General features: G+C 44.6%; 1 protein-coding gene across 3 annotated transcripts in view; it reads left to right on the top strand.

Moving 5' to 3' along the window:
- Nucleotides 1-6,735: 6,735 nt before the first annotated feature.
- The window catches only part of ADAMTS9 (ADAM metallopeptidase with thrombospondin type 1 motif 9), a 195,145-nt gene continuing 182,311 nt past the window's right edge, over nt 6,736-19,569 (top strand). For 2 of the 3 annotated variants that reach the window (XM_043979758.1, XM_043979759.1), the window contains exons 1-3: nt 6,736-6,853; nt 7,383-7,783; nt 15,889-16,051. In XM_043979758.1, the coding sequence (XP_043835693.1) occupies nt 6,742-6,853; nt 7,383-7,783; nt 15,889-16,051 (676 nt within the window). In that variant the 5' untranslated portion in view covers nt 6,736-6,741. Of the gene's footprint in view, nt 6,854-7,382; nt 7,784-15,888; nt 16,052-19,569 lie in introns of those variants that run through there. The other variant, XM_043979760.1, reaches the window with a different exon arrangement.

Here is a 19,569-nt window from a genome sequence, read left to right on the forward strand (position 1 = left end):
CATCTCTGACCATTCTACTATCCCTCTAGTACTTGCTAACATCATGGAGAGGGAGAAAGCATGCTGTAATGGATAGGATGCTGAACCTGGAGCCCAGAAGAAGTCGATTCAAATCCTGCTTCTTATTCCAGAATACTAATGATGATCTTTTTTTGTTTTGTTTTTTGCAATGGGGGTTAAGTGACTTGCCCAGGGTCACATAGCTAGCAAGTGTCAAGTGTCTGAGGCCGGCTCTGAACTCAGGTCCTTCTGAATTCCACTGTGCCACCTAGCTGCTCCCTAATTATGATCTTTTTACCCACCTCCAAATAGAGAGGTGTTGGATTCAAGATGAAAACAGACATTTTTAGTCATGAATAATGTCAACATTTGCTTTGCTCAGATTTGTTACAAGGGTTTTGTTTTTCTTTTCAACTAGGGAGGTGTGAGGGGGAGAAATGAATATTTGCTAATTGAGAAAATGAAATATATATATGTATGTGTGTGTGTTTATACACACACACACACACACACACATATAAATCCTGCCTCATATGGACTAGCTATGTGACCCTAGCCAAGTCACTTAACTTCTTTGACTTTGAGTTGCCTTTCTCTAAAATGAGAGGTTTGGACTAAATGACTTCTTGGGCCCTTCTAACTCTAAATCTCTGGTTCTATCATCATTATTTATGGTAATTATTTATACATTCTCCTTCTTGGTGGCTTTTGGGCTTTTTCATGTGTGTTTGTTCCAGCTTCCTAATTAGAATATATTCTCCTCAGACTACTGAATAAAAGATTTACTCTGAATCTGTTCAGAAAACTTTACATGCCATAGGTGCTCATAAAAATACCAACAACCCACGAACCAATTAGATTTATATCTTTCAATTTTCTCAAAAGGATAATCAGATTTCTTCCCCTTTTCATTACTTAAAAGTTTCATCCTTATGAAATGGCTAAGTAAATTGTGGCCTCTGCCTATAATGGATTATTCTTATAATGGTAAAAAGAAAAGTGATAAGAATAAAGAATTCAACCACGCATGGGAAGATTTATGTGAACTGATGCAAGGTGATATAAATACAACTTGGAAATATCCATAATGATTGCAACAATATAAATGGAAAGAACAAGAGCAAAATAGAAACAAATCTGGATAGTGCATACTTATAATCACCAAGCCATGACCAGGAGGAAAAAAAAATGAGAAAATTAATTTCCCTCCTATCTTTCCATAAATAGGGGAAGCTGGGGTCTATGGGTGTGGAATGGTGCATATACAGACAGACTTAGTTGATATATTTGTTGATTATCTTAGTTGAACTGCTTTTTTATCTCTCCTTTTTATTTTTCTGTTATAAGTGTAGCAATGAGGAGGGAGGAGAGAGATATTTGGAAGAAGATGCAAAAACAAAAGCTACATTCCACCAGCCAGCAGGAAACCAAGTTTGATCGTTATGTTCTCTGAGGGATCTTCAACTCTGACTTGGAGGTTCTGAAGGGGGTCCATTACAAAGAACACCAGAGTGCTGTCCTTTTCTGCAGGGCACTTAGATTCCCTCCCTGAGGGAAACCGCAAGTCCAATCTCTATCTCCTATCCCTAAGGAGATTGTCTACACAATACACTTTATATGGAGTATCACCTCCCTATGAAGCTTGGGAGATGCTATCCCAGAATTCCCCAATCTGGCAACATATCTGAACTTGGCTTTCTCATAAGGGAACTGTCACAGAAATAAAAGTGGACATTGTCAAAGTGTCATGTTATATATAGACCATTTAGCTACCAAGCATGTTTTATACACTTTTTAAACTCAAATAATTTCCCCATATGGTAATTATGGGAACAGTCCATTCCCTTCTTGCAAATAAGGAACAAGGGCTAGAGAGGTTAGTGCCTCCTCAGGGTCACCCAGAAAATAAAGCCCCACTCTGCTGAATGGCATTCCTTACCCAATACTCTTCTACCCAGACTCGACTGCCACTCATCGGAATAGGATTACTCATTTCCAAAAATCTTGAATTGCCTGACACTAAAGGAAATAATTAGCATTAGTTTTCCCTCCTTGCTTCTCCCAGTTTCTATCAATGTCACCATTCTTCTCCCACCCTCCCACCTCCCTCCAAGAGGAAATAGAGGAGCCTATTCCCAATCTCACTTTTGTTTGTTTGTTTGCATACAGTAGCTCTCTGGAAATTTAACATTGGCCAAAAGGGATTTTAATATCATTAACCACATCATCTCCCCTTCTGTTTAATTCTCACATCTTTCCCTGATGCCCTCCAGAAAAAGAACCTTGCCTACAAAAAAGGTCAGGTTTAGAAGTAACCCCCAAGGACAATTTGCTGGAGCTAGCCATCCAATGACTTTAGTCTTCCTCAAATGACTCAGTTCCTTCACAGCAAACGTGTCCAAGGGGACAATTGACTTGAAAATTCATTTCTGGATTCTGGGTAATAATATCTACCTGCTTTTATCTACAGTATCTATAACCAAACAATCTCGGGCACTTTGAGAAAAGTGTTGCTTTCACATCCATAGAGGAAAGCAAAAAGGAAGAACTCAAGAACACCTTCCTCATCTAAGAAAAGAAAAAGAAACATGGGGTGTGTGGGGGGGTGGAGATTCCATGCTGAACTGACTTAAGACAATTATACAGATAATTCAAGCCGAAAGGGAAAAAACCAAAAACCAACAACCCAGATACCCAACAACTTTAGCCTCAGTCATCTGTTTCCTTGAAGCCAATGTGAGGGATAGAGGCATGAATTGTGAAGTTAATTGGCTCAGTTCTCTCTTTTCCTTTGTCTAAAGAACTAGTCTTAGAATGATTATATGAGCCATTTGCCCTTTGTTCATCCTATAGGTCAACTGACAGCAGAAGGGTCCTATGTGGGATTTCTATTTACTAACGCTGAAGACCCCCATCCCCTGGTAGCAGTTTTTAGGTTAGTAGTATAGTCATCGGAAGGTCTCTATCATCAATTGGGGGAATGACTGAGTGTTTTCCTAAAGAAAGAAATCTGAAAGAATTGATCAGCTAGAGCTGACAAGTATCCTCCTTGAAGTTAAGTCCTATAAAGGTAATTGAGAAAAGGGGATCCTATGGGGCCCCAAGAAGGGTTCTGGGCCCTAGTATTAGAAGATATGAGTTTCGGGGCAGCTAGATGGCGCAGTGGATAGAGCACCGGCCCTGGAGTCAGGAGTACCTGAGTTCAAATCTGGCCTCAGACACTTAACACTTACTAGCTGTGTGACCCTGGGCAAGTCACTTAACCCCAATTGCCTCACTTAAAAAAAAAAAAGAAGAAGAAGAAGATATGAGTTTCAATTCCAGCCTCATTTCTTAAAATCTGCCCTGTGTGAGCTTGGGCAAATTGCTGGACTTCTTTGAATGTGTCTTCTCTTCTACAAATGAGGAGATTGGACTAGGCAACCTCTAATGTTCCTTCTAACTCTAAATCTCTGATAGGAATAAAAGATGCTTTTTGGTGTGTTTGTGCTAAGTAACAATTTATTTGATGTCTGTAAGGTATTAATCCCTTGAAATCCACAAGTCTTTAGGTGAGTTGGGGGGGGGAGCTTTTTTAAAAAATAGAACATTTAAATGGTGGTCCTGTAATGATAATATGATGATGTCATTGTCGTAACATTTCCCATTCAAACAACCTCAGCAAACTTTTAATATGTACAATTTATTAAATCAGACAATGCATAGATACACATATACATGTATATATGCACATCAATACATGTGTATATGTGTATGTACATGCATACATAGATGTATATTAGACTGGACTTATGATTTCATTGGTGTGGGGAACATAAGTCAGGAAACTGTTTCTGTCAACCCACAACTGCTCAGCAATTTATATTCTTAGAGAGATGCCTGGGGAAATGAGAGGTTAGTTACTGGTCCAGGGTCACCAAGTCAGGATGAGTCAGAAGCAGGAGGACTTCCTGATGCCTAGGTTGGCTCTCATTACATATGCCTTTATATATATAAATGGTATAGATACCTCAAAAGAAGATAAGTGGGTGGGGTAGGAAAGAAACCTTCTTAAGTTCTACTTGATCATAGTGCCTTTGCTCTCTGACTCCCCAGAATTGATTTTGTCCATTTCCTTTTCACACACAGTTGTTTGTGATTGTATGTGATCTCTTCTATTAGACAGTGAGCTACTTGGGAGCAGGGACTGTTTCTTTCTATGCCTCAGCACTTCATATACTGCCTGGTACATAGTAGGTGCTTAATAAATGCAAATTGACTGACTGATATAGGAGAAAAGATCAGTGGCTTTGAAATCCAAGAACTGAGTTCAAATCCTATCTCTGGCAATACCTGTGTGACTAAACAAATCACTCACTCAACCTTGCTGAGTCTGTTTCCTCATCTGTCAAATGAGTGGCTTGGATTAGAAGGCAGATAAAGTCTCTTCCAGCTCCAAATTTATTACCTTAAGTGCTTCTTAATAATTACTATCAAAATACTACTATCAATTATTACTATCAAAATTGATTTGATAGTAGTGTCATCAAAACAATTTTGAAATTGATATTTTCCCTAAGAATTAAGTAATATTGTGAATTATAAGGACAGCAATGAAATCGATTCTTCTAGATAATGTTTCTATCTGTTTCAATATATATTCTCACTGCTTTATGAGGCAGAAAAAAAGATGACATGGAATAGTAGCTGGATAGCTGGCCTGGAAGCTTGAAGACCTGGATTCCAGTTCTGCCTCTGATACAGACTGGCTGTGTTGTCCTTGAGTGAGTAACTTAACCTTTCTGTGCTGTAGGCAATGGCAGATAAGGTATGAGTAGAAGGAAAATCACAGATCCAATCCATGTCTCTCTTATTGGAAACAGCTTCTCCATTAAGAAACTTCCGGAATAGTTAGATAAGAGGAACTGGTAGCCTAAAATATGCCGTTGTATAAACTGTGCTGTTTAGAAACATCAGGGCTTCTAACAATATTCCCTCTCTCCAAAGCAGAAGAAACCAAGGGACCAGAGCATTTTTAACACAGCCCAGGTTGACTACAATTCACTCAGTTTAAGGGTAGCTACAAAATGGCCATTAGCTTTTCTGTCAAACCCGGGTAGTTGAATAAATGTAAATGTGCTCTGGGTGTACTTAGGTATAAATAGTCAATCCCATGCCAAGTTTCACTGACTAAAAAAATCCCAACAAAACATTCCTCTCTCCACGATTTATTTGTAACTGCCAAAGACTTGCTACAATGTACCAGTTGATGTTATCTTTTTTCTTGCTTTCTTTCCCCCCTTTTTCTTGCTCTTTATTCCCCCCCCATCCCTTCCCTTCCCCTTTCTGTAAACTTTACAAATTAAAAACTGGAAGTGTAATTTACAACTATGATCCCTTTCAAGCATCTGCCTTTGGCAACAATCACAGCTGAGGACAGGATTGAGAAATCGGGGGGGGGGGGGGCAACCACTCCAAGTCCAGCCCTCCCCAACCCCCTCATCTCTAAGCGCCTGGGGTGCGTCTCCCCCCTGCTGCAATGTAATTAAACGCAGAAAAGGCGTCAAAACAGCCCCCACTTCTAAAGTCTCCGACAGCCCCCAACTCTGCCCTGGAAATCCTCTACTGTTCTCTTAAGACTGAGTTAAAACTTGGTCCAGGCAGTCAACTTTTTTTACTGATCACCAACCAACCCAGTGGTGAGCAGGGATTGAAAGGGAAGATGTCCCTTCCCGCGATGGCTTCCACTAAAAAAGTTTTTTTTTTTTTTTTAAGTGGTGGCCGGTTTGGAGAGTACAGTTACTTTCGTCGCTTTCCAGTTAAAATCAGGGAGAACAAACTTTGGGAGCAGCTGGGCACAGCCGCAAGTAGCCAATCGCTTCTCCACCTCCTGAGAGTCTCCTCTCTCTTAAAAAGGAAAGCCCCTGATCCCTCCTCCTGCTAGCTAAGTTCGGGCGCCTCCTCCACCTAAGGGAGCCTCCTCGGGGGTTAGTTAGCTAGCACTAGCACGGCAGCTCTGCTCGCCTCCCCTCGCCTCGGCTCAGCTGCTCGGGGTCCTGAGGTCCTGACCAGCAGCAAGGAGGCGGGTCCCTCCGCGCTCGCATTCCCCTCCCCTCAGCCCCGCTGCCCTCCTCCAAGAGGCGTGCACCGGGGCTATTTGAGCGGCCGTGTTCCCGCGGGCCAAGCCGGCCACCCCCAACGCCCCCCGCTCCGTGCGGCAGCGGCAGCAGCAGCGGCAGCGGCGGCAGCAGCAGCAGCGGCAGCGGTAGCAGGGCGGCTCGCTGGGCTCCAAGTGCCCCGGCGGCAGCGGCGTGCGCCCTGAGAGCCCCGGCGAGCGCCGCGCGCCCCTGCCCCCGGACTCCTACAGCCGGCTGCTGCGGCTGTTCCATTATGCCGGTGCTGCCGGGGAGGCGCGCCCGCTTCTCGCCGCTCGTGCCCCTGCTCCAGTTCTCCGCGCAGTCGGGGCCGTTCGTTGCACCCCCGACGGGAACCTCGGCCCCGGCGCGGAGCGCCTCCTAAGCAGAGGAGCCCTCCGGAAGCCCCGAACTCGCCCGCCTGCCCGCCAGTCCGTTCGCTCGCTCGCTCTCTCTGCTCGCTCGTTCGCTCTCTCCGAGTCCCTTCTCTTGGCCCCTTCTCGGAGCGGTGGGTCGCGCACACGCAGGCGGAGTCGAGCCCAGCCGTGCCCGAGGATCGCCGCCGCCGCCGCCACCAAGAAGAGGAGAGCGGGGGTGGGGGCCGCGGGGGAGGGGTGGGGGGAGCACCATGCAGTTTGTATCCTGGGCAGTGGTATTACTACTGTTACTCCTGTGGGATCTATTGGAGATGACCCTGCAGGCTGCAGCGCTTTCGAAAACGAAACTGCACCCGCGACAAGGTAATGAGTACCCATCACCCATGTGTCCGAGCTTGCCCCCGGCCTCCAGGACTTCCCCATCCCCGGATCCTCCCAGCGCCCGCCCGGCTCGGACGCCCGCGGGGCAGCAGGACCCGTGGGCTGGTCTCTTTCCTCGAAAGAAACCTCCCCCTCCGGCCCGCAGTATCTGTAACTCGCCTTTTGTATTTTGCAGCCAATGGCTAGTGAATGACACTTTCGAGCCGGCTTACTAATTCCTCCTCGCGGGCCGCCCCCCACTCCCACCCCCACCCCCTCCAACCGGGCCAGGCCAAGGTTTAACCTGATCTCTCGCCCCAAAGCTACCTAGCTGCTCCGTGCCCCTCCACTGGAAGGTGGAGGGCTGTGGGACGGATTTTGACAGGCAGAAAGAACTCTATTGAGATAAGACTAGGGGGAATGCTTGCCCCCCCCCCCCCCATCTCTCTTCTCTCCCTCCTTCCCTCCCGCCTACCCTTTAATCAAGCTCGGAGGAAACATGAATTGTGCATTTGTCTGCGTTGCTTTGCAGTTAAACTGTTGGAGAGTCTGAGTGAATATGAGATCGTGTCTCCCACCCGAGTGAATGCCCTCGGAGAAGCTTTTCCCACGAACATGCACTTCAAAAGAAGACGACGGAGCATTAATTCTGACACTGACCCCTGGCCCGCCGCAGCCTCCACCTCCTCCACCTTCTCCTCTTCCCAGGCGCACTATCGACTCTCCGCCTTCGGGCAGCAGTTTTTATTTAATCTCACAGCCCATGCCGGATTTATCGCCCCACTTTTCACTGTCACCCTCCTCGGAGAACCCGGGGTTAACCAAACAAAGTTTTATGCCGAAGAGGACGCTGAGCTCAAGCACTGTTTCTATAGAGGACATGTCAATACCAAGTCCGAGCACACAGCTGTAATAAGCCTCTGTTCAGGAATGGTAAGTGTTCCCTTCCTTTCCTCGAGGCCTCCCTCCCCGTTTGCTGACGTCTTAATTGCCCTCTGATCTTTGTAACCTCATGGGTCTGGGTGCTGGGGGGTGGGGGGGATGCCTTTAAAACTTCCTAGACAAACATCCATTTCTTGTCACATCACTAGGCACTCTATCACAATTCAACAACAAAAAATATTGAGCCTACTATGTGAAAGCCAACCAGCACTTTTAAGGGCCTGTGTGTGAGGCAGCATGCTGAGCACTGGGGATACAAAGAAAGACAAGAGTCCCTGCTTTCAGGGAGCTCACATACAAACAACTAGTAAGGCAGACAACATACAAACATGCAAACAAGATATAAACAGGATAAATTGGAGATAACCTTAAGATTCCGGAGGACAGAGAGATGAGGATAATATCCATACCAGATGCCCCCTGCCCTCAAGGAGCATACAGTCTAGCGGTCCTAGATTGGCTTCAATGTTGTTTAAATTCAGGTTTATCGAGATGAAGTTCGGTTTACTTCTACCTAGCACTATAATTGTGCCTGCAAGCGTCCAGTAAAGCGAAATGCATGTGGAGTTGTTTGGGTGGTTATTACCAGAGGGAAAAGGTGAGGGAAGGGGCGGACCCGCGGCTTTATTGGTGGTCAGGCATGGGCTCTGAGCTGTGAAGGAGAGAGGGCTTCATTCCCAGTCTCTGAGAGAGGGAGCTTCTTGGGACCCGACGTAATGGGACGGGAAGGGAAGGGAAAGGGGAGAGAGAGGCAAAGAGTATGGTCGGTCTTTCCTCTCAGGAAGGAATCCAGTTCTTTTTAGATTAGTTGGACTGAGGACGTGACCGACCGTCACTCTAGGAACCCAAGGGAGGATTGATGGGTTGCGAGCGGGGAGGGACCCAAGGAGTAAGAGAGGGGGCGGAGAGCTGGGGGCGGGGCGGGAAGGGGCTTGCCCAGGGCCTTGGGGAGGAGCCCTTTCCGGACGCGTTTAATTAAGTTGGAGGCTATGGGACGGCCCCCACAGTCTGCCAGGGGGCACCCTGCACCCTGCACCCTGTTGGTGGGGTCCTGAGACTAGTGGCCTAGGAGGCCAGTGAGGGAGGGCAAGGGGCGCGGTATCACTGAGTTCCTTCAGGGAACTGAACACTAGATAGAGATGGGGGGGGTGGGGGGGGGGACGGACGGACGGACGGACTGAGGGAGGGAGGGAGGCAGGGCCAGGAGGGGGAGCTGGCGTCTCAAGTTTCATTTAGGGAGGAGGAAGGGACTGCCTGTTACCCCGGCTGGCGGCAGCTGCGCATTTGGTGGGGTACTTTGCCCCCCGAACTGCAGCCTGTGATGTTTAACCTGTTGGGGGGAGGGGGTGCTGCCCACTCAGAACGAGCAGAAGAGTTCTCTGGATAGGGCAGGGAGGGAGAGTCTCAGCATCCCGGGACAGTTTGCACTTTTGCTACGCATTTAGTGACGCAGAAAGTTTTTTGGATGGCTTTTTTCAATTATACTGCGCGGTGGGTTAGGTAGGGTCTTACACCCTCATCCGAGGGACAGTTCTGCCAACGTAGAGTAACTTTCTGGCCCACCTCCCCTCCTCCCCTTGGCTTTCTCCTGGGGGGGTAGGTCATTCTACTTACCCCTGCCCCGCAGGTACTCAATCCCTCCTTCCTGGGGTAGAGAGTAACCCAGGTGTCCGGCGGTGGGCAGCATCCGGGGGGCTGCGAGTTTGGGGCAGGGTTGGTACATCGTCGTCCCAAACTTCTGGGAGCAGGGGCAAAGCCCCCATACCGCGAAGGTCCCCTTTCCTAAGCCGAGGAGCAAACGCCTGCAGCAGCAGCCAGGCGCGTTGAGTTGTTGTGATTGTGTTTGGGTGGGCGGAGACGAGACTTGGGCGCTGAGGGGGGTGCGGTGAATCATCCCGCCCCCAGCCAGAGGGCAAAAGATCGGCCGCTGTTGGTGGTGCCCTGAGAGAGGATGCTGTGGGGAGAAGGTAGGAAGTCGAGGTTAGGCAGTGTCCCGAACTCTTTCAGACCCCCCTGAAAGCCTCGGCAAGGGTTCTACCTGGATCCCAGGACGATGGGGGAGAGAACTGAGGGTTTAAACGCCCAAACTGTAAACACCCAAAACCCTCCCCTACCCCTCCGGGATGAATCCCAAGGATTCCTTTGAGAGACATAAGAATGGTTCAGATAGAAGGCTCTAAGCTAGTATCTGGTAGTTTTCCGTTGGTTGGTGAGGGGAAATGATGGGGAGAAATCCATTGGTGGGGATCATTTTGCCATTGGTTGTCTTCTCTCTTATTCAATTGAATACAACAAATATCCAGTACCTAAAATATGTGCTTAAGGTGTTGGGGTTAGTTATAGAATTCAAAGAAGAAAGGGGGGGGTTGAAAACTCTTTCCCCAAGAAGCTTACATTCTATTATGTTTAACTTATAAGCTCAAAACTTTTTGGAAGTTCCTGGCATACACTAAGTATTTAGTAAATTGCTTGTTGACTAACTGGAAATAAGTAGGATAGGTCTAAATCAGCACATGTTACCTATAATCTCCTTGAGGGCAGGGACAATTACTGTCATCCTTTGTATTCAGTGCACTCATCCTGTTGTAGGCAGGCCTTAAAACATATTTGTCCATCCCACTGTGAACAATTATAAAACTTGCTTATCTTGATGTATTTTAGGGGCAGAAAGTGAAGATGAACAGTGATTGAAGATGAACAGTGATGGGGGGTCTCAGACTGCCTCAGCCACATTTCATAGCTCCTCTCATGACCCCATACCTCCCCAAGAAACAAAGTTCTACTTTTTTTTGTTGCGGTTTTTTTTTGTTGTTGTTGTGTTTTGTTTTTGTGGGGCAATGAGGGTTAAGTGACTTGCCCAGGGTCACACAGCTAGTAAGTGTCAAGTGTCTGAGACCGGATTTGAACTCAGGTCCTCCTGAATCCAGGGCTGGTGCTTTATCCACTGTGCCACCTAGTTGCCCCTAAGTTCTATGTTTAATACATGATCAGTAAGTTAAATTTGGAGGCTGCCCTGTCCCCCCACCCCTTCCCCCTGACACATCGAAGATAAGTAGGAGACTTCAGTGACAGAGATTTGGTATCTCTTTTTGATCTGCAGATAAAAGGAAAGGGGCTAGAACAATAGTAGGGCCTTAACTTTGGGTGCTGTTTTTTCACTGGTGAGGCAATAATCTGAGTGAACAACCTAGTGATCAGAGGATCACAGATGCAAAGCTAAAAGGCATTTTTCCAGGCCAAACTGTCCAGTCTCCTCATGTTTTCAGATATAGAAACTGAATACCAGAGAAGTGAAGTGACTTCCCCAAACTCACACAGATAGGAAGTAGCAAGCAGGCAGATTTTGAATCCAGTCCCTTTGACTCTAAATCTAGACTTTTCACCTTGCTTCTTTACTTACTACTTGTGTGATTTTCTTGTTTAGTATCTCTTATTTTCCTCATCTGTCAAAGGAAGGGTTATGGTAAGATGAACTCCGGGTCCCTGCCAGCTAAGAAAGCCATCATTCTCTAACTTTTTTGTTTTGTTTTGTTTTTTGGAGCAATGAAGGTTAAGTAACTTATCCAGGTTCACACAGCTAATAAGTGTCAAGTGTCTCAGGCCAGACTTGAACTCAGGTCTTCCTGAATCCTGGGCCAGTGCTTTATCTAGGGCTGGTGCTCTATTCTATAACTTTTTAAAGACCACAGACATTCAATTACTTACCCAAGATCACATGGCTAGGAAAAGGCAAAGCCAGGATGTAAACCTGGGGCCTTGAAATTCTGGGTACTGTGCAAAGAGGTTTAGCTCTGGAATCCAAAGATGCATGGTGAGATCTTTCCTTGGATTCTTACTGCTGCCCATGGGGTATCAGCCATGTTACTTAGTTTCCCTATTTGTTAAATGAAGAAGTTGGACTACCTGGTCTTTTGGGACCCCTCCTGCTGTAGATTTGGGTTCCTATAATTAGTGGAGGATAAGGGATACATGATAGAGGTCACAAGCCCTGCTCTTAATATTGTAAGCTCTTCAAACTTGAAGACAGGACCTTGTGTTATTGATATTTTTATCTTCCCCAGTACTTATTGCATTGTGAGGAGTGGATGCCAATCAGTATTGACTGTTTTCTGTAGCTGCCCCCAAGCCCTGTTAGCCTACCCTCTTTCCTAGAAACTGTCACTTTGTGAATTGAAACTGGCCCTGATAATTCGATGGAGATGGATTGACATTAGTGGTGTGTTGGTCACCACAGAAGGGTGTTAGTGCTTCTCATCATAGATTCACTCCCATGTCTCTGGGACAGACATGAAGGACGAGTTTTCTCTGGTGCCTGGCACCTCCTACTTCCTTCTCTGTCTCTCTCCTGCCCCCCCCTCCCCGAAAAAGTAAGGGTAGAATCATGTTCAAATAGAACATAGTCTATCTTGTAAATCAGTACATATTCATTCCCTCTGCCCCAAATTCCAATTTCAAAATAGAAATGCATACAATAATTCTTTCTTATGAAAACACCAAGTTAAGAACTCCATATATATGACTCACTTTTACAAGGTATCATCTAGGTGTAATTAGTGGATAGAGACTGTCAGGAAGTCTTAAATCCTGCTTCATACTTACTAAATGTGTGGGCCTGGCAAGTCATTTAACCTATGAATCTCAGTTTTTCCATCTGTATAATGGAGAGAGTCATAGCAATCTGTGCCACAGTTGTTGTAAGGGTCAAGTCAGATAACACATAAAGAGTTTTGCAAATCATCTTAATGCTGCCTATTAAGTAGAGCTAGAAAAGGCTTTAGAGGCTCATGGTCCAGCACCTAATTTTAGAAATAAGGAGGAAGTTAGATAAAGCACCAGCCCTGCATTCAGAAGGACCTGAGCTCAAATCTGGCTTCAGACTCTTGACACTTACTAGTTATGTGCCTTGGGCAAGTTGGGCAAGTCACTTAAGCCTCATTGCCCAACAACAACAACAACAACAACAAAAAGGCAGGGGTGAGCCTACCTAATAGAAATAAGGAAACTGAGCCTTAGAGAGACTGTGACTATTGCAGGTTTGCATAGCATCAAAGGAGAAACAAGGGAATTGCATTTTTTACTTGGTGTGTAGATATTGCTATACCTCTCACCAATTTCTCACTCAGAGCCCCCAAAGGTTGTGACCCTCAAATCTCTCCTTCCCTCCTCTGCTTCTTTCTCCTCCCCCTTTCTCCTTTCTATTTTGAAATAGCATGTAATTTCACAACACCCCTCTCTCCAGCCCCATCCAGTTCACTTCCCGACTTCTTGAAAGCAAAACAGGAGAAAAGAGAGATTGCTACAGATAATGAACTACACTTGAACATTTTACACTTCAGCAGTTGGCTGATTTTTAAAAGAAAGATGTTTTCTAACTTTGACACATTAGAAACAATGTTGCAATAGAGCAGCAAGGTGTGCTGGTAAATGTTTAACAACCTGCTCTCAAAAAAAAAATGTACAGACACCATACTTTTAAAGTTTGATACACATTAACATTTTCTCCAGTCTTTCTTAACTCTAGACAATGAGAAAAATAAACAGGTCAAACCCTGATTTGTAACATTTACCAATTTCTGAGGCTTAAATGCTCACACTGAAAATTTTACCATCTGTACTGTTTGAGCTGCGTCTGGATGGCCTGGATTGAAATCCCAGCTCTGATACTTATTGCGTGAGCCTCAGTTTCCTCATGTGTAAATTGGGGATAATAATAGCAATAGCATCTGCCTTATGGGACTGTCAGGAAGCTCAGATGTGAAAATGGATATAAAGCATTCTATAAACCTAAAACAATTTAAATGTCAAATTTTAAAAATTATTTGATCTGACTTTTTTTTCCTGTTTTCCGTTGTCCTCATTTATAACTTTGCAGTCATGTGCTGAGTGGGGAAATGCTCACTTTGATTTTGATGTGGAAAAGACTGAGGAAAACTAGGATTCAAATCCACATCCTTTGACTAAGCCCATCTGCTCCAAGATTAAAAAGCTGTTAACTGGAAGAGCCAGGATTTGAATCTAGATTTTCTGACTCTGGATCTAGTATTCATCAAACTGTGAATGAATGAATGAATGAATGAATGGATGGATGGATGAATGAATGAATGAACGAACTTATTAGGTGCTTATTTTATAACAGGCACAGTACTAAACACTGTGGATAGAAAGGCAAAATAGAGGCAGCCCCTTCCCCTGAGGGGCTTACATTCTAGTAGGGCGAGGGTTTTTAACTGTTTTTTTGTATATATGTCGGACCCCTTTGGTAGTCTGGTGGAGTTCATAGCCATCTCAGAATACATTTTTTTAAACTTCACAGTTGAAGGAAATGCTAAATTTGCTAGAATTTATTGAAAAATAAAGATATCAGGGGCAGCTAGATGGCATGGTGGTTAAAGCATCGGCCCTAGATTCAGGAGGACCTGAGTTCAAATCCAGCCTCAGACCCTTGAAACTTACTAGCTGTGACCCTGGGCAAGCCACTTAAACCTCATTGCCCCACCAAAAATAAAAAATTAAAATAAAAAAAACTACTACCAGAAAAATAAAGATATCTGTTTCTTTTTAAGTTCACAGATCTCCCCATATTGTGGGTCCATGGACCCCAGTTTAAGAACAAAACATATTGGGATCACTCAGGAAGGATGTTTTGCTCTAGAAAATGTGTTCATAGTAGTTATTCCTTAGCCAAGGGGGAATGGAAGAGCATTTCTATTGTACCTACTATGTGCCAGACATTGAGCTAAGCATTTTTCCAAATATTATTTCATTTGAACTTCAAAACAACTCGTTGATGTAGATGCTAGTACTATACTATTTTCACTTGTTTGTTTTCAGTCATTTTTTAGTCGTGTTCAAGTCTTTGGGATCCCAGCTCTCTCTGAACTGCAGGTCTGGTGCTCTATTTATTGGGCCACCAGCTGCCAGGCATCCTAATGCTCCACTGTACTCATATACCACAATTGGTTCTGCGATTCCTTAATGGTTGGGCACACAGTTTGCTTCCAATGGTATTTAAAAAATTTTTTTAAATTTTTATTTAGTTAGTTAGTTGCAGGGCAATAAGGGTTAAGTGACTTGCCCAGGGTCACACAGCTAGTAAATGTCAAGTGTCTGAGGCTGGATTTGAAGTCAGGTCCTCCTGAATCCAGTCCCGGTGCATTATCCACTGCGCCACCTAGCTGCCCCTTTGCTTCCAATGATATTACCCAATTTGCTGCTAGGACTTGTTTTTTCTACAGATAGCTTTTGTGGCCACCAGTAGTCTGCATGGGTATGATGCTGTAGGAAGACTGACCAGTTCAAAGGCTCTGAATAGTTTTGTAATTTTTCATGAATAATGCCAAAGAGTTTTCCCAAAACAGGGAGACCAACTACCAGAGAATTCAGCACCAAACCTACTTTTCTCTATCTCATTTCTGACCCTCTGGTCTCAGTTTGCCTATGACATGAGATACCATATATCTATTCCTTTGAGGTTCTAAAATACTTGATTGCTAATAGTTCCCTATACATCTGAGCTTCAAGAAAGGTGTGTGTGTGTGTGTGTGTGTGTGTGTGTGTGTGTGTGACAAAATTGGAGTAGAATTGGGTTTCATTTCTTGTCATAGATACAAAACAAGAGGTACCTTTGAGGCTGTCTACTTTCACCCTCATATTTTATAGATGTAAAACAAAACTAAAAGTCCCAGAGATGGCAAGTGATTTGCCCAAACCCACACAGGTAGTGATTGGCCAACCTGGGATTTGAACTCAGGTCTCAGTGATATGTTAGGATCAGAGAGTTCAGATTTATCAGGCAGAATGGGCAGGAGAAATAAAAAAACACAGAATTTGAGAGTTGGAAGAGACCATCCAGTCCCACCCATACATAAAAGAACTTTCTGCTAGACCATACCTGACAGATGGTCTTTGCTTGAAGCATGGTCCTAAAGTGAGCAAACTGGTTTTTTCCTTGCTGTGTCCTCTTGTCAATTTCTGTAAGCAAAGGCAGGAGGGAACCTCTGTTTTCTAGAGATGGCTTCTATTTTTTCAATGATTGTGGTTGGCTCTTTGTGAACTGAGGTGAAATTGAATACTTCTTTCTCCCTGTTTGTTCTCAGCTGGGCACATTCCGGTCTCACGATGGGGACTATTTTATAGAGCCACTGCTCCTCCTGGATGGCCAAGAATATGAAGATGAACACAACAAGCCCCACGTTGTTTATCGGCGAAGCACTTCTAGCCAAGACTCGGCCACCAGAAGACGTACTTGTGAGACTAAAGGTAACCTGACTGAATTCATAGCAGCAAACTGGGATCCGGCTGATGTGGCTAATCCTAAGACATAACTTAGAGGATAGCTACCTGGCCCTTGAAGACAGGGTCTTCCTTGTACTCCACAATCCCTTAATTTCTCTTGATAAAATTTCACTTATTTATTTTTACAGAGGCAGCATATTAGGGAATGGGGTAGGTTTGTTGTTCAGGAAGGCCTGGATTTATGTCTGAACTCTGTTTCTTATTAGCTCTGTGACCTTGGACTAGTCAATTAACTCTAGAGGCATCAAGCAGCAGTCTAGGAGTTCTCTCATAAGCTATAGATAGATGGCTTGCAGCCTTGCCTCCAAAGCCCCACACACTGGAAAGTTCCCTGACCCCAAAGAAATCACAGATCTTAGACTTATTTATGCATTTCTGATGCAGTGTCAGGCATGGAAATGGCTCACCCCTGTTTGTCAGTCCACCTAAACCTTGCTTCTGAGATTCTCCCTCACCCCTTCAAATTGTGGGTATGTTGTCTTCTCTATATTGGTGTGCATTTAATGTTCTGTTGTCTGAGGAAGCTTGATCACAAGTGAGCCTGTGGATCATACATTTAGGTATGAATCTGATGTTCATTTCTTCACTTCCTGGTGGTTTTTTTTTTTTTAAGTTCTAGACAGTTTGGGGCAGTTAGGTGACGCAGTGGTTAGAGCATCAGGCCTGGAGTCAGGAAGATCCAAGTTCAAATCTGACCTCAGACACCAACTAACTGTGTGACCCTGGGCAAGTCACTTAATCGTGTTTGCCTCAGTTTCCTCATCTGTCAAATGAACTGGAAAAGGATATGGCAAACCACTCTAGTATCTCTGCCAAGAAAACCCCAAATGGGATCCCCAAGACTTAGATGCAACTGAAAACAACTGAACAAAAAAGATGGTTTCTTTCCAACACTGGTAGCTGTGGTACAAAGATGGCTCTCATCTTAGCGCTATGCCCTTTAACCCGCAATTCTATGGCTTGCCTTCATTTTTTATCTGCTGTCCTACATTGTGCTTACCAACCATTGGGACAATTATCTTTACATCTGTAAGTATTTAAATCAGTGTTTCAGTCAATAATCAAGAAGCATTTTTTAAAAACACTGTGCTTAATGCTGAGGATATTAACCAAAAAAGGGCAAAAAACAGTTGCTGCTCTCAAGGAGTTCATGGTCTCCTTGGGGGAAGGATCCTTCACTAGATTTTTGTGGGTCCATGAATTTGGAAGAGAAAAAAAATGACATCTTTACATTTATTAAGCTATCCATCCAACTGAGTATTTCCTTTAATTATTTAGAACTGTCATTCTGAGAAGGGGACCAGAGGTTTCCCCAGCATACCAAAGAGGTCCGTGTCACTAAGAACTCCTGGTTTAAATGGTTTCTGTATTTGACAATAAATACTCTTCAGATCTCCCTTAATTTGTTACAGAAGATTTCCCAAGCTGTCCTGCTTCCCGAATATGATTGTAGAGCTATATATAGAATTTAAGTTATAAAGGCCCTTAGAGGTCATCCAGTTCAACCCTCTCGTATGATGCATGGGAGAATAGACTCAGAGAAGCACCAGGGTCATAGGTCAAGAGCTGAAAGGAACCTCAGGAAGCCTTCTAATTTTTACAGACGAGGAAACTGAGGCCCAAGGAGCTTAAGTAATTTGTCCTTCCAAGGCTGCACAAGCAATCAATCAACAAGCATTTATTAAGTGGCTACCAAGTGCCAGAGTTGTACTAGGTACTAGAGACACTAATGTAATCATTTAAATAATCCCCACTCATGATAAAGTTATATTCTAAGAGAGACTTGCTTAGATTCTAATGGTAATAAGTAGCAAAGTCAGGATTTGAACCCAAGGCAAGAGCGATGTGGTACATTGGAAGAAACACTGCTTATAGAGTCAGAGGACCTGACCCTGCTTTTGGCCACTTAAGGCTTCTCTGGTCCTCAGTTTCTTAAGCTGTAAAAATGAGAAGGTTGGAATAAAGTCAACCTGAGTTCCAGGAACTTGTGGGGTGATAAAGAAAAAGATTTTGTTTGTTGTATTTCAACCTAATTTGTTTCCATTGTAATCCTAGGTGTTTTATTTTATGCATTTAAAGGCATTATTCTGGGAAGTGGTCCTTAGGCTTCATCAGGTTGCTGTCAGAGGGGTCCAGGACACAAGGAAGGTTGAGTTCCTGCATTAGGTGGCCTGTGAGGCCTCTGCTGTTTCTACATATGTGATCATTAGACCTTTAATCAGGCACCCTTCCCACTCCGCTATATCACATACCCATTTTCTTTATCTTCTGAAACTCCTTTTCGATTCGTTTTGGGGTGCCCCTCAGACATCCCAACTCCCAGCCAATCTAAAAAATATCCAGTACCCTAAAATGGCTAAAAATGATCTCTTCTTCCATCCAGTCATTTTTCACAAACTGCTGTCTGCCCTCAAGTTACCCCACTAATCCACTAAGTCCTGTTGCCTTGTGGGGTTTTCCCATCTCCCCCCATTTCTTGTGCTTTGTTTGTGCTGCTGTGGCTAAACTGGACATGCCTGGAGGGGGAAAAATGTGTTTGCTTAGATCTTCCTGTGCTTGGTGGCAGGGGTCCAAAAGTATTTGTCCTCTTTCTTTTGTAGTACAAAAAGTATTTTGTCCAACACCACCAGCTTCTGGTGTTTTAAAGCCAAGTCAATATGTTGAACCCTCGTCTGAGTGACCCCAGTGAGTAGGCCTTTGCTGAGTGGGCCTTTGCTTCCTGACCTCCCAAATCTCCAGCCGTTCCTGCTTCATTTGAAGCATTGTTCAAATATACAGCAGGGCCAAAGTGCTTGGGGAGGCTTTTATAGCAGGGGAGCCTCAGTTTACCAATGAAAGCCATTTGTTCAAAGTACATGAGGTTGACGTGAACCTTTATTCTCTCTAGTTGAGCTGGTATGCTCAGTGGTACTTCTCTGAGACTGATAGGATTCTAAAAAGGGATCTGATTTCTTTCTTTCTGTGTAGTTGTGTTGCTGGTGGCAGGCTCTGGGGAGTGATAGACAATCATTTGTTACTTTAAATCCTATAAATTGGGCTGTGCCAATCACTGGGGATCCGTGTGCATCTCTAGGTTGAAAGTTGGCCATTGACTGTCAAGTCTTTCTAAACATGATTTTTAGGAACCCAAGGGAGAACCCATTTATTTCCCCCTTAGAACTAAAGGTTGGGAATTCAGGGGCAGTGAAGTAGGCCCAGATTTAATGAAAAGATACCATGAATTTAAAGCCTTCAATGGACATTCTGACCTTTTGGTTCTATCCTGATCAATAGAGGGACTGATTCATTATTGACCCATTGACTGTAGACCTACTATGTGCCGGGCACTCTCCTAGAGCCTGGACACAAAGTGCTTGCCCATGATGTACCACTCTTCTCCACCCCTCTGAGCCCCATTAGTCTAAGGAGGCAGTGTGGTATAATAAAAAGGGGGCTGGTTCTTGAGTCGGAGAACCTGGGTTCAGACTGTGCGGGAGTTTGAA

The sequence above is a fragment of the Dromiciops gliroides genome, chromosome 1 (genome assembly GCF_019393635.1).
Source record: "Dromiciops gliroides isolate mDroGli1 chromosome 1, mDroGli1.pri, whole genome shotgun sequence".
Classification (NCBI taxonomy): Eukaryota; Metazoa; Chordata; class Mammalia; order Microbiotheria; family Microbiotheriidae; genus Dromiciops; species Dromiciops gliroides.